Source organism: Vanessa atalanta, chromosome 19, assembly GCF_905147765.1.
Source record: "Vanessa atalanta chromosome 19, ilVanAtal1.2, whole genome shotgun sequence".
Taxonomy (NCBI): domain Eukaryota; kingdom Metazoa; phylum Arthropoda; class Insecta; order Lepidoptera; family Nymphalidae; genus Vanessa; species Vanessa atalanta.
In genome coordinates this window covers 3,129,005-3,143,898 of record NC_061889.1, presented here as the reverse complement: position 1 = coordinate 3,143,898, position 14,894 = coordinate 3,129,005, and the positions used below count along the sequence as shown (strand labels likewise).

Sequence of the window (14,894 nt, the reverse complement as noted above, 5' to 3'; positions counted from 1 at the left end):
GTGTGTAAAAACATGTTTTAATAATGTTGGGTTATTATTATTATATATATTGGTGCAAATATTTTGTTTTGTTATTGTTTTTTTTTTCAAACAACATAGTCCGTAAGGAACCCATTCAATGAACAGTAATAAGCATACAAATCTGTTCCAAATTAAATTTATCGATTCATGAAAATTTAAGGAACACATTGATAAAATTTCATACTGTAAAAATAAAGAAACAGCCTGTTAACCCACTGCTGACCAAAGGCCTCCTCTCCCTTTTGAAGAGAAGGCATGGAGCATACTCCACCACGCTGCCCCATATTCTTGCTGGATACACGTGGCAGATTCTCCTTCACCGCTTTCAGGTTCCTTTACTGTCGAACACGAGATGAATTATAAATACACATTATGCACATATGAACTCAGTGTTGCAGGCCCCGGGTTTGAATTCACGTCTTGTAACTGGGCAATCTCAGCTTTGATTGCATGAATGAATGATAAATTAATTGACATATATATAGGTACATTTTTATTGATAACGCTAAAGATCATAAAGGTTCCTTTTATAAATGTATTTTTTTAAAGTTTATTTAAAAAATTAAAACATTAAGACTTGCAAATCGTAATTTCCATAACGTATTAACATTGTATTGAATAAATGTAGGTACTATCTAGAACTTATACATAAAGATCGAATGAGACAGACAGGAATCTGATTAGCGACGTCATATGGAAAAAATAAAACTTTGATGTCATTATAGAAGTCACGATAAATGGCGATATTTCCATTAATTTTCATATGAAACTTTAAAGCTGATGACGTCATATCCTACGAATGACAGCGCTTCATTATGTTAGAAATGTCGAGAAGACAAAATCTATATCGATTACCGCATACAGACGGGCAGGCCAATTGCCTTCTAACCATCACTAAAATATTAAGACGCCTATTAAATTTGAACGTTTTAATTTGAAGTATTTTGTTTTTTACATTCCACCGCTGTTTTGTGCTGTGGACTGTTGAGTGAGCCAGTGTAATTACAGGACGTAGCAATTTAAGAGCAACGATTAATAGTGCCATGCAATGTTCACGGGCAGATGTGACCACTTATCAAAATTATCTAATTATCTTCCGTCTAATTACCTACGCTGAAAATAAGTCTAAAAACTGTAAAAGAAAATTATTTTTTCATGATATATAAGTAAGTTACTTTCAAAAGATGCTTTGAGTTCAACGAATAATTCTATTTTATTATATACTTATTATATATTTTATATATTGTTTTTATAAAACAAATTACGGCTCTACATTAAATTCTTTGCATATTAAGTTAGCGTCTGCAGGCTGGTCCTTATTAAAACAAACTCATTAGCGACTCCGCCCGTGGGTGTGGCGTAACAGCGAAACTCCCACCTGCCGGCTTAATACGATTTTTACCAGCCTCGTTTTATTAACTTTGAAAAAATATAGAAGAAATATAATATGATTATGTTTATCAATGTTACCTTCTTTTATTTACCTTCGGGAATTTTATATGCTTTCGTTACTGAATGTATATATTTTATGGGTTATAGTGTTTACGCTGTTTATTATCGAATAAATCTCGATATTTATCGAAGAGAAATCCAAAGTCATAATACATTTTAGACAATTATCAAGCAACTATTACAATATTAGTTACGGTCATACTATCCCTTTCTGTCTTAATTGATTTCTCATTTGAAAAAAGAAGATACATCATCGTTTAACTAATCACTCTTTAGATAACTTTTTATAAATATGGCCGCTAATGCTTAAACTGTGAATAATAATTTGAATATTGCTTGAAATTTTAAAAACATATTCGAAATTTAAATCTTTTGAAACTATAACATTAAACAAAAAAATTATAATATTATATATAGCCTGTGACATAAAACAAAATCATATATTAAACGTTGAACATCTCAAACTAATATTACATATCTTTACAGCATCCTCGAGCTGCGGAAAGAAAAAAGTCGTGACGCAGCGCGTTCCCGACGAGGCAAAGAGAACTACGAGTTCTACGAACTGGCTAAGATGCTACCTCTACCCGCCGCCATCACCAGTCAACTGGATAAGGCGTCGATCATAAGGCTGACAATAAGCTACCTCAAATTACGTGACTTCTCCGGTCATGGCGACCCGCCGTGGAGTCGCGACACGCCGCCTACGAGTAAAACCTTGAAAGGTTGGTATTATAATAATCAAAATATTCTTTATACAAGTATACTCTTACACACTCTTAAGGGCTTTTAAATCAACATTTTGCAAAATAAGTAGAGTATGAAGCTACAATTAGTTCAAAATGTAGCTTGCACAAACCACCTGCCACTCGATGGAGCTTCGTCATGCAAGCTCGTCGGGGTTGGTACCAGTTATCATCCACAATAACAAAACATATATATATGTTAAGGTGACGAAAGTTAGTACATTTTTTGGTTAATTGATTCATTCATCACTCATTCATTATTCATTCATATTTCAGAAACTTCCGGTTTCTGAAAAGTAATTTAATCTTGAACATTATCACATTTAAAATGCGTCAAATTTCCAATTCTATCTGATTTCTAAACAGATACGTCTGATAACTTTAATTTACATTGATTGACTAAAATTATATAATTTTATTTAAATTAAAGCCATAATTATATACAAATAACAATTAAAAATAGTTTCTCCAAAAATGAAACAGGCCTCCTATCACAAAAAGAAGCATTTAGATGATGATCAATTAAAGGCTACCTAAAATTAATTATAATTATTTCCGAACATGTGTACTCATACAAGTAATTCGGTAACAGAACAAACATTAATATAAAATAAAATAGTAGAGCATTCTACTAAAAGACACAATATTCCGTCCCCTCAGAACTATGCAAAATGACTGAGTGGCTTTAAAATAACTTGGGAGGGTTCCCAAATCTGATTTCCCTTCGTCAAGTCATTGTCGGTGCTAACCGTGTTAGAGATGCTACAGACAGTTTAACAAGATTTCAACTGTACGAGGTTTTCGTATATTTAATAGCGAGAATACATTTTTAATATGCTAATTTTATTACACTTAATATAGTTTAATATTGTTATGTTTACATTACAAGAAATATGCTCTACATTTTACATATGAAAAATAATTGTTTTACTGAATCTTTATAAGGGCAGGTTATTGTTCCATTCTAATTTATTACCTCGTCTTTTATAACTAAGTAATATAGAAAAATTGAGGTGACTCAGTGGATAACAGATTAAATTTTCATGTGCTTAATTCGTCTTTTCTATATCATAGTAAAATCTTCTACGTAAGATTAGAAGTGGATTATGCCCAGTGGAAAACGGGTTGTTACTTAATAAACTTAAATTTTATAAACAATAATTTCGCACTTCTAAAATTATTTCAAATAAATATTGTGTCACATGTGTTAGAAAAAAAAACACAGTGCATCGAATCCACTTTTCCGTGGACAAAAAAAAATGCGACTAAATCACAAACATTGACAAGCGATGCGTGCACGCAAATAAAGACGCCTTGGGGACTCTGATTCACCGCAATACTTCAAATAAATAAATTACCTATACGCTATTGGGAAAAAATACAAATGTTTGTTTTACTGTGTAAACGTGACGCACGTCGTATGTGGTTGATTGTCGAATGCGTTGTACTTCTAGTTTGGAAATCTTGGTAGGTATTTTGGTAAATCATACTAATTTATAATGAAGTTTCTTTTGTATGCTTGTTTTTTTTTTTGATAGAGAACTTATTAAAAGCATAATGATAGTTTTTCCTGTGAAGATAATTACGGATATTAAAGCATATTTATATATTAAATATCTTGCTACTACATAAACCATTGAACGACTCACCTCGGCTTCGTACGGCTGCGAATTATTGATTAAGAAATCTATATAATATAAATATAATTTTCACTCTATAGCACTTAAGAATAATTTCATTTTTTTTTAATTCATAATATGGCGGCACGTCTGCGCAGAAAAGCGACATGGCCCACAAACACAATTTTGCATTTATAATATCAGTTCTTGCTATAAGTACTTGGTATGACCTGAACTAACATTATCTCATCTATCAGCTACTAAATAACTTAAAGTACTTATATATTATGATAATAATAATTTAAAACCATTTTTTGTATATAAAACCTTTTTTATAAAAAATGTGTGCAAAATTAAGTAGGTTAGGATTTGGTCACAAATATTAAAATTTTTAAAACACCATTAGTAAGTGATGATTAATAATAATTGCTTAGTCAACCAACACTCGTTTCACTAACGTAAGTGATTTTTTTTATATAATTGATAGACAAAACAACAATACTAAGCAATGCGGTCGGCGCCCAATACATATTCTAATATGTATTGGGTAGGTGGTACCCAGACGGGTTGCACAAAGCCCTACCACAAAGTAAAAGCCTCTTACAGTTTCATCATACGTATGTATACGAAAATAGTACAATTATTTATTGTAATCTTACTGATTATTTATAATATGAGTAAATAACTCGCATTATACTGATGTAATAAAGAGTTTTTTAGTGAGAGAGGTTCAAATTCGTAACAAGTGTACTAACAGACCGCCCCACGACAAATCCAATTTCAGTCCCTAATGCGCTTAATGCGACCACGGAGCGAATCACTACGTATGCCACTGTCATTTTAACTCAATTTTCAAACCCGCCTATAGTCTATAGCGGTATTAAAATAAAAATATTCGACAATAAAACATGCACGTTTAGGGGTGTCACAATTGTAGAGCAAAATGTTTTGGGGCTACGGTGTTTCCAATATGCTCACGTACACAATAAAGATGAGGGAACTTCGTGAAAGTACTACGATTTGTAAGTAAATGTCACCTGTGAGATTTATACGACGCACTGTCTCTTATTTTACGTCCTCTAAACGGTTTCAGTTCCTTTCAAAATATAGTAAAAAATTAACCATGGAAAATATTATATTTATATTATATAAACTTATGAAACTTCTAAACGAGAAAGCAGAAAATATTTAATCAGCAGTTTTCACACTGTTTTGAGTAAACAATTTTCTAAACAAAAAATATTTTCCAGTATTAAACTACTTGCTATAATTTTTATTTCCACTCGTGATAAAGACACAGCACTAATTTTTTTTTTTATTTATTTATTTATTGAATATACATTTTTTATATTGACGACGATGTAACAAAAACCCCATTGGATTTATCCGTACATCAAAATTCGTTGTCAACACTTATTCTAAAAACTATACAATAATTATAACATAAATATAAAAGAAACAAAAAATCTAACAAAAGGCAGGACATAGCAAATGTTAAAAATTAGTTGTTTGTGTTTTTTTTCCATAAAACAGCGATAAGTAAATTGTCGCTGTGACTATTCATTAACCAGCTTAGAGCAACATCGTTTAGTGCAGGTGTTCCATGTATTATATATTTATTCTGTAAAATTAGAATTTAATTTAGGGATCGTGGACGTACTACAGAGTCCACACTTCGTAAGTTAGTACGAGAGCTATTTCGTTTTCTTTACGTGATTGATACGATGTGCTTAAATTATGTAAGTTAAAGCGTGCACAGAACTTATATATTATTTTTACACTACCTACCTGGACTTTTTGACCTGTTTGATTCGACCTGTTATCCTCTACCTAAAAGTTGTCTGGGAGAGATAGCATTTTAGCGATAGGACTGTCTCGGTAAATATTTCTAAATCATTGTCTCTATTTATCGACGACAAAATTCATGCAAATATCTCAGCTGACGTAGTCGTTACTAATCTCAAATGTGACTAAAATACATCAATCAATAAAAACGACCTTAAAAAAATTGCGAGTAGTGATTCATCGAAAGTAACGATTCATTTGTAAAATCCGCGTATGATTCATTGATTTATATATAGTGTAAAAAGGTTTCCTTCTCGCAAAAAAAAAAAAAAAACATTTGTTACTATTATGAAACAAAAAACTTTTCTAAAAATAAATTTAAAATTATACAAAATGATTGATATATAACTGTCAACACGTAAATTGTAAAAGGCACCGCCGCTAATAAAACATCTAATTACTCAGGCCATCCCCCGGTGTAACAATACGCGGCGAATTGGGCCAAAATTTTTAATCTAATCAATTAACAATCAGTGCAAGCGATATACCGCTTGTTAGTGTTGCTTATTTGGCGAACGTGACTTGGTTTATTCAAATTGTTGGGGTTCGTTTGACGATTTTGTCTGGCCCGTTTAATTGGTTCACCGCGCTACTTGCATTGTGTAAAGTTTGAGGTTCACTAAGAGTCTCGTGTGGGTGATGCGCGTTATGCCGCTTTAGTGATTAAAATTTTGTATCGTTTTAAATTAAGATTTGTTGCAATTTGTTGTTGTTAATCGACCATCGCTTTTAGGACTTAGGAGGTAACAGATGTTTATGTACATATCTATTATCTATTCGTATTACAAGAGGATAAAAGACAAATAAACAACGTTTGACGTCGAATCGCGATATCATTGGTTGAGAGCGTTTTCTTCAATAAAGTTGACGTATGATTTTCATTATGGATTTGCGAAAAATGCCGTATAAACGTAAGCTGTTATCGGAACTTTGGTAGTAAAATTGAAAAGTGGATATAAGTAGTTAAGGGGAAAAGTGGTATATCATAAATAAAGCTATCTAACTCTTAGTAGTACACAAGATATGCGTATAGTCAATTTGAGTTTTACTTGGCTTAGACAAGGAGCTTGCCCTATTCATTTGGCCTTATTTGACAAAAACACCTACTATTATAAATGCATTTGATTATTAATATTAGGTGTTTGTATGTCTTGTTCTTCTTCAAGCTGATCATAATAAAAGTCACACGAATACTTGCATCGTTCAATATTTTTAACCGACTTCAAAAAAAGGAGGTTATCAGTTCGACATGTATGTATGTAACATTGAATTAAGGCTTCCAAGCACGTGTGCTTAGTTTTGTAAGTGTATGTTTGTATGTATGTTTGTCCACGAATTTCTCGAAATCTAAAAGTCGTATCGAGATGATTATTTATTAAATTTAGGTACACGTCAACTTAGGGAACAGTGTAAATTTCGTTAAAATCGTTCCAGTAGTTTCAGAGATATAGCTGTATTACTCGTAAGAAAATATTGGTAGGTAGTTGTATAGTTATTAATCATCATAAACAAACACTTAAAATATATTCAATAGCCCGAACAGAGACTTCACCATATATACGTATTAAAAAGTTTTCCATTCACAATCAAATATGGCTACGTTCAGTGATTTACGATGTAGTCCCATTAATTGTATCTATATATACCGTTGAAATCTCGTGTCCCTAATGCAATGTCGTCTTGATCTATTAAGAAGCTAAATTAAGTTCTTAAATACGTATAACAGTAGATATTTCTACCGTAAATGGATTACTAGATTGGCCTAGTCAATTCCTCGTTACATTACCAACACTATCATTATGGAACTTTTTTTTTATGGCAACACTATTAGAAATATTTAAGCGTAAATACAACCTATCTGAGACTAGCTATTAGAAATACGTTCGGTAATGTGCAAGCAAATAGGATAGTTTGATATACTTTATTTAAATTATAAATCAATTCATGAATGCACTTTTAGTACGATTCACTGAGTAAAATATTAAATTGGAAATTAATTGTATACAAAATAAAAGCTATGTTGATAAAGTAGCAGTCTTGGTCAGTTTTGTATATGAAATTTAAAAAAAAAAACTTAAAAACCAACGTAAATTGTTTTATATAGTTTTTATAAAAACGTTTAGATAAAAAAATTGAAGTTTACTAATATTAATAGTTGAAATTTAAATATCAGCTGCCGATTTGATATTAATTAGCATAAATGACAGACGTCAACTGTGAACGCAATTAGTTGTATAATTGACATTCAATTTTAACTCAATAGTAAATCCTTCTTTGTATGTATGTACCGTAAAATAATTATTTATTTTTAATTTATTCAAACAGGAATATCTTTGAAAGTTACATAGCTTTTGGAAAATATATGATTTGAAATAACAGTTAGTTTTACTTGCGAACAATACTTTCAATAAGATTTTGAGATAAGTTTAACTAACATCAAAATAACAACTACTTTCAAATAATCAATGTGTGTATACGAACTTTATCATAATAATTATATAATTGATAGGTCTACACATACGTGAATGAGTACGGTGAAAATAGCAAGCAGGCTATCTTAGAATCTAAACACATAACTCAACGAAACGCAATATTTCTCAATACAATAACAAGAGACAAGCAGATAAATTCGACAAATTAACTTGGTGGTAAACACATGTTTTGTTCCCCATATTGCCGTTTGGCGGCAGCACCTTTGATTTATTGCAGTAGGGTGTTGGCGTTCGTGGAAATCGGACGTGTTGTATGTTAACAAGTTTTTTGACTCTTTATTTTATTAAACGTGCATTAAATTAACTTCTGCTTTTTTTAATTTCAAATATTCTTTTAAACTGTACTTTTATTTTGTTAGCTAAAAAAATATATATGTCAAAAAATAAATTTCAAGAAAATATCCCATATTAAAAACGAAATTTATTTTTGGGTTTAATGTTAACTTTTTTATTATGTATTATTAATGACACTTTTATTTAATGTCAGTTAATAATAAATAGTTGTTTAAATTGTTGGTACATCTAAAAATTATAAAAGAAAAATATTACGAGCCCGTTATAATTTTGGCTCCGAATACAATATACCGTAAATCATGGTACGGCACATCTGCCAGCGAAATAGAAAAATAACAATAAATAAGGGAAACAGTGTCGCGACACGGGTTCAGACGAAATATTGGATTTTCACAATTTTTCCTTGTACCCGCTTTATTTAGTACTTCTCATGGTATCCTTATATTTTAGTTATTAATTATTCAGACCTTCATAGTCGAATCTTTAGTCTAATCTTATGAATCTTTGTGAAACTTTTAGTTTTAGTTTAGTAGACCATAGGGTACTTGATGATTACTTCTTGTAATGACTAGTGTTTACGTCATTATCTCATAAATAGTGTTAATCACATCCTTCGATCCCCTCATCTATAGTTCATACAATACATTGATCTCATTCAATAACTTAACCCTTCCTAAGCCTTCTTTAATGAACTCTCTAACCCTCTACGCGCTATTAATACAAAACTTTTTTTTCCGATAATCGATCTATGTGCAAAAGAAATAATTATTGAGCCTGTTTTTATTATCTAATAATATTTTACTCGTATATACAGTTTGAGCAATATTAAAAAAACAAAAAGAAACTTATAAGTAAATGTAGTAACCGATTGTTTTATCGAATGACATAATGTAGTCTCCATATAATAATAGAAGTACATATCATTTTGCATACATGCCATGAGACATACACTTTTTTGAATATCAATACCAAACTAGCTATAGATACTATTCGTAGTTCGCGTTTATTTTCAATCCGCTGTTGTTGGCAGACCATTTTTGCTCGTCCCTCTGTCGGTGCATCACAATCATCGCCCGGCATTCTATATTGACAGTACGTGTTCTGAATACTGCAACATTTTCCGGGATTTTGTAGCCATTTTTATTTGGTATCGATCGTCGGTCGCTCCAACCCCGGCAGCCGGTTGAAGGGTTATTCGTCCGTGTAATTGACTAGTTATAATTCATTATGCTATGCTATCGTGATTTTTTCGTATTTCTCACTTATTTAAAGATATAACGCATGATATAATCGCCTTAACTAATAAATATTCATCGGTTTATAGGTGCAACTACTCCATTTTTTTTTTAATTTTGGCCTTAAAATTTTATAAAATACAATTTACAAAATTGTAGAAATAATAAAATAAAATAATTCATTAATCGGTAAATGGTTTTTATTATTATTTCTTGCCGATTTTTATCAATATATTATAATTATTACATTTTATGTTAAAGACATGTAACTATGATATCACGCTTACAATAAATTGACCATCAAGGAATACCACAAGTATAGTTTTGATAAAAACAAGTGATCTTTAAGTAGTGGAACCACAAAGGGTGGTAATTCTTCATTAGATGCCCGAGTTCCGGTCAAGGGCCCCGGGGGTTGGTAATCAACGGGTGTTGTATTATTTTTAAGGGAGGGAAAACTTTGTCTTGGGGTATTTCTTGGATACGTTTTTAGTTTTATGGAGTATATTTATATTCAAGTTGTATTCAATTATATATTATAGTATATTTTATTTATTTTATGACTTAATTATTATTAATATAATTCTGTTTATTGAAATAAATGTAAGCTTTCTAATATGAAATATAGTATTCAAAAGTAATCTGAAATTCAATTGTAATTCTTAATTATTGGAATTCATATAAAAAATCGAAGTAAATTGTTTCTATTAATAGTCTTACATAAAACATACTTTATGTATATAACGTTTATAAGTTTGTACATATATTTTATATACTAGAATATTCACTTAACTATAGTATGACAGTCAACGAATTATAACTAACGGAAGTATAGAATTTGAAAAATCACCCACACACCATTAAATAGACCTTTTTAGAGTCGACAAATAAAACGAAAAAACTCGAAATAATAAGCCACAAATCTATCGTTAAAATAAGACAGTCTCCGAATTCCACGAACCCTCAGTTTATTAGGCGTTGAGTTTTATTTAATTTCGCTCTGTGATAACACCCCCTGGTCAATGTTAGCACTGGCCGCACATGTCGAAAAGGACAAATAACTCCAAATTATTACTGTTCTATCCAAACATGAGGAAATGTTACAATGAGGTTTTATTGCGAGATAGTTTTAATATAATGTTTTTTTAATATTTATTACCTTCTTCATATCTTTCCATTTTGTATTATATGTATGGCAGCTTTACTCTATTTATTAATAAACTTTATTATGTATTTGTCAAATGCCATTCCAGAAAATATTTTTTTATCTCGTAATTTTTTAAAACTTATCAGTTTTTTAGTATTTTGTGAAAGACTATACAATTATAAATAGACCAAAACATTACATTATATTTGGAATTATAAAAGAATAATGACACCTCCTTAATTTTCACAACATAAGCAGGTATGACTAAAGTATATTAATTCTAGATCATAAGGACCACAAGCTTTACTTTAAAAACATTATAATTTCTAAGCTAGAACTAACCTTAAGGATTTTATCTTAATTACGCATCAGCTAGTCTAGATGTGACGTCACGAATGTATATATCTATCGATTAATATAACATTATTAGCTTATAGCTCGTAATGCGTCGAAATTGCAGCCATTATGAGGTCGGAATCTGACTTAAGAGTAATACCACACCGTTCCGTACGTAATGAGAAAATTATGCCGAGTCTTAGCGGCCTTAATAAAAATTTGTTCCTGTTGGGGTCGATCGAGTAATATAAATTGTTTTATTTATTACTTATACTATGTTTTATTTTCATATCTTTAGCTTTCCGCATCGACTATCGATATATTTATATATAACATCAAACTAGCTGACTTAAAAGGCTGAAAACATTGAAATTAGTTAAACAAATTGACGTGCAAAAAATTAGACCTAACAAAACTTTTTTTTTTTTAATATTACAAATATTTTATCAGAAACTATGATAATATTTAATTAATTCATGATTACGATTTAGAAAAAAAACATACAACAGAAAATGTAATTAGGTTACTTTTTAACAAAACTTGGGGTACATAAATATAGCGTTATGTGAGATTAAAAATAAATAAAAATATATACATTGCATTTATCTAGTATGAATTTTAATATATCATTCCATACACTGTCCGCTCCAATTTAATAGTAAGCCATTCCATAAAATTGATGATATATTTTAAGCGATTTCGGTCACGGCGACTGTGAATGCTGTGAGGAGATATTGAATGGCTTAAGCGTGTGCTAAAACAAAGATGCACTCATTATTCCCTTACTTTCATTATCCGGATAGAGATCAGGGCGCAGGACAAACCGTTTTGCCTACTCACAGACAGGAAGACACAGGAGATAGGAGATAGGGGATAGGACAGGTCAATACGGCCAACTCTTAAACTTCCAGCACGCATATAGAAATATTCTCTCTACAAAATAGAACCCTTGATCCCAGATCCTTCAGCCTTTTAAGCCAGCCACAATACCGACAAAACAGTCCACCGAGGCCACCATCACATTATATGGTAATAAACCGACTTAAGCATTGTCCAAATTAAAATATAAATTTCAACATATTAAAACTATCCGTAATAGCAAATAATAAATCGTTCAGAAATTACAAAGAGCATGGCGTAATCGTTTGACCCAATCTACCCTGAAATTTTACACTGATAAAAAAAGTTCACATGCTACATTTGGGTATATATTTATCTCGCGATGTCGCGATAGCCGGAGCGTGTGTTTTATTACGATTTAATTCAACAGAACAGAGAGAACTGCGCTTTGAAATCGCCGACTTGGTCTGTAGGAACGATACGGTTAACCTGTTATCGCGGATAGTCCTGAAACATAATCAAAATGAACTAAACTATACAACTATACAAGGAAGCTTTCAAAATCTCCCTTTAGAATTGAGTTAAAACTGTACTTCTTTACTTTCTTATCATCATTAACATATAGTATCTGTCTATCTAAATTCTTTGTCATTCTTTTGTGTGCTGGAATTATTTTCGAGACACAAGCATGAAATTTGTTACTTAGTACTCTTTAGATATTTTATTGTATCTATTTTAGTTCTTATACGTTTAATAAAGGGATGAATAAATCGAAGATTAAAACTATAACGATGATATCGATAGTATTATAATAAAGCGATTCTCAATATTATATATGTAATGACACTTAATATGTTTCATAAATGTAAATTAATATAATATGTTTATATATATAAAATTGTTTCAAGCTTTTACAAAGTTGTAAAAATGTCGGATATATGTTACTAATGGTAATATTGAATGGTTAAAGATTAAAATCGTAATGACGCCAATGAATCATTATTGGAAAGTTATGCAAATAAATTGAATCGTTACATTAATTTTGGACATATTACCACTAAAATAAAAAGAAATATTTTAGAGGCACATATAATAAGCGACACATTTTTTTTATTTGTTTATTTATCAAAACTATACACATATTATAACGTTTTATATAGTTTAACTTAAATTTTATTCTCATCACCAAATAAGTTTCATTTCGACAAATTTAAAACAAAATTCAAAACTCAAGACTATCCTTGGACTTTCTTGAGTATGTAGTCACTACTGTTGGTTAAACTCATAGCACAAACAGTTTTGCTTTGTTTTGTTTGAAAAGTTACGGTTGACTTCTTATGACAACGTTATTTAAACAATATGCATCTTGTATTTTACTCGAAAACATTTAATATATGCAACGTTTAAATATTCCTTTGTTATAACATTCAGGGAAAGTGTTTAAATATATCTTAAAGAACTTATAATGCTTTTATTTTGAGTTTAAAAATTATCAAAATTAAAAAGTTCATTTCTTTTCTTTTGTATTATATCATAAATTAATATCAGAAGGAAGACAAGCAAAAGGGTAGCTTAGTGTTAGTGGTGTGCATGATAAGTGGTCACCATTTTATTACATTAATAGCCTGTAAAATTTCTCACTGCTGGGTTAGCCCAGTCCTCAAAGGCCAGTCCAGTCCTCAAAGGGAGAGGAGGCCCTAAGGCCTTAAGGTTTGGAGCATATTCCACCACGCTGCTCCAATGCGGGTTGGTGGAATACACATGTGCCAGAATTTCGTTGAAATTAGACACATGCAGGTTTCCTCACCATTGTTTTTTTTCAAGGCGAGCACGAGATGAATTATAAACACAAATTAAGCTCATGAAAATTCAGTGGTTCTTGCCTGGGTTTGAACCCGAAATCATCGGTTAATCAGCCATCTCGGCTCAAGTGGTCACCACCACATAGATATAAGTTCCAAGAATTCTTCTTAAAAGGACAGTATGTCTAGAAGTGTCACATAACTCCAGTAACACAAACGTCTGTAACTTGAAATGTATGTCTAAGAGATCATCGCTTCTCTTTTATCGTAAGTCTTCATCGCGCATAATCATTTCTCAATAAAACTTCACGTCACGTGAACAATCAGTGTGAATTCATGTTCGGTAACATTACATAAACTCGTGATGGTTAGCTTCCTTGCACTAATATCGTAATATTGCGCGGGTCGTGCTTGTATGTCCGTCTGTCGCCGCCTCACGAAGCGCGGTCACGAAGTTTTGTGTCCTTGTGACTAGTGTCACTTTCAATAACAAATGAATTAACTCGTACCCTTTTTGTGCTGTCGGTACTCTTGAATTACATCGATTTATTTGAATCGAGTATACAGCATTGCGTTTATTCTAGTAAAGTATTACTTATTTATATTTATTTTACTAGAATATCAGAATATAATATATTATTTCCTTTAATTTTTTAAAGATGATTTTCTATGGAAATATATTAATTTATGAGTATGTATTCAAGTTTTTATAAGATGCCTTTGTCTATAATACGGTGTTTTTACTTCGAGAGTTTAACAGTTTAATTTCAAATTGTTCCTCTACGTGATGACTGAGTAATCGCTCAATAGATTCAACTGCGATAAATTACGTTTGTATTTTTATAATTATTTTGTTATTGAGTATTATTTTTAATATAATTATCTTGTGCCGATTACACTAGTTCACTCGTCACGTAAATTAAGTGATGTATTCATGCAACTGGTGAGTCAATACACACCCAGTTGCGCCTGCACAAAGTACTACCACCTTAATATACTGGAAGTCGTATTATAATTCAAATAACTTAATAAATTTTTGACCGTCATATCAATAAATTAATGACA

The 14,894-nt window shown here is 31.0% G+C and overlaps 1 protein-coding gene across 2 annotated transcripts in view; it reads left to right on the top strand.

Moving 5' to 3' along the window:
• The window catches only part of LOC125071387 (protein trachealess), a 56,044-nt gene that overhangs the window by 16,088 nt on the left and 25,062 nt on the right, over positions 1 to 14,894 (top strand). For both annotated transcript variants that reach the window (XM_047681609.1, XM_047681608.1), the window contains exon 2: positions 1,960 to 2,198. In XM_047681609.1, coding sequence (XP_047537565.1) covers positions 1,960 to 2,198 — 239 coding nt within the window. The remainder of the gene's footprint in view (positions 1 to 1,959; positions 2,199 to 14,894) is intronic.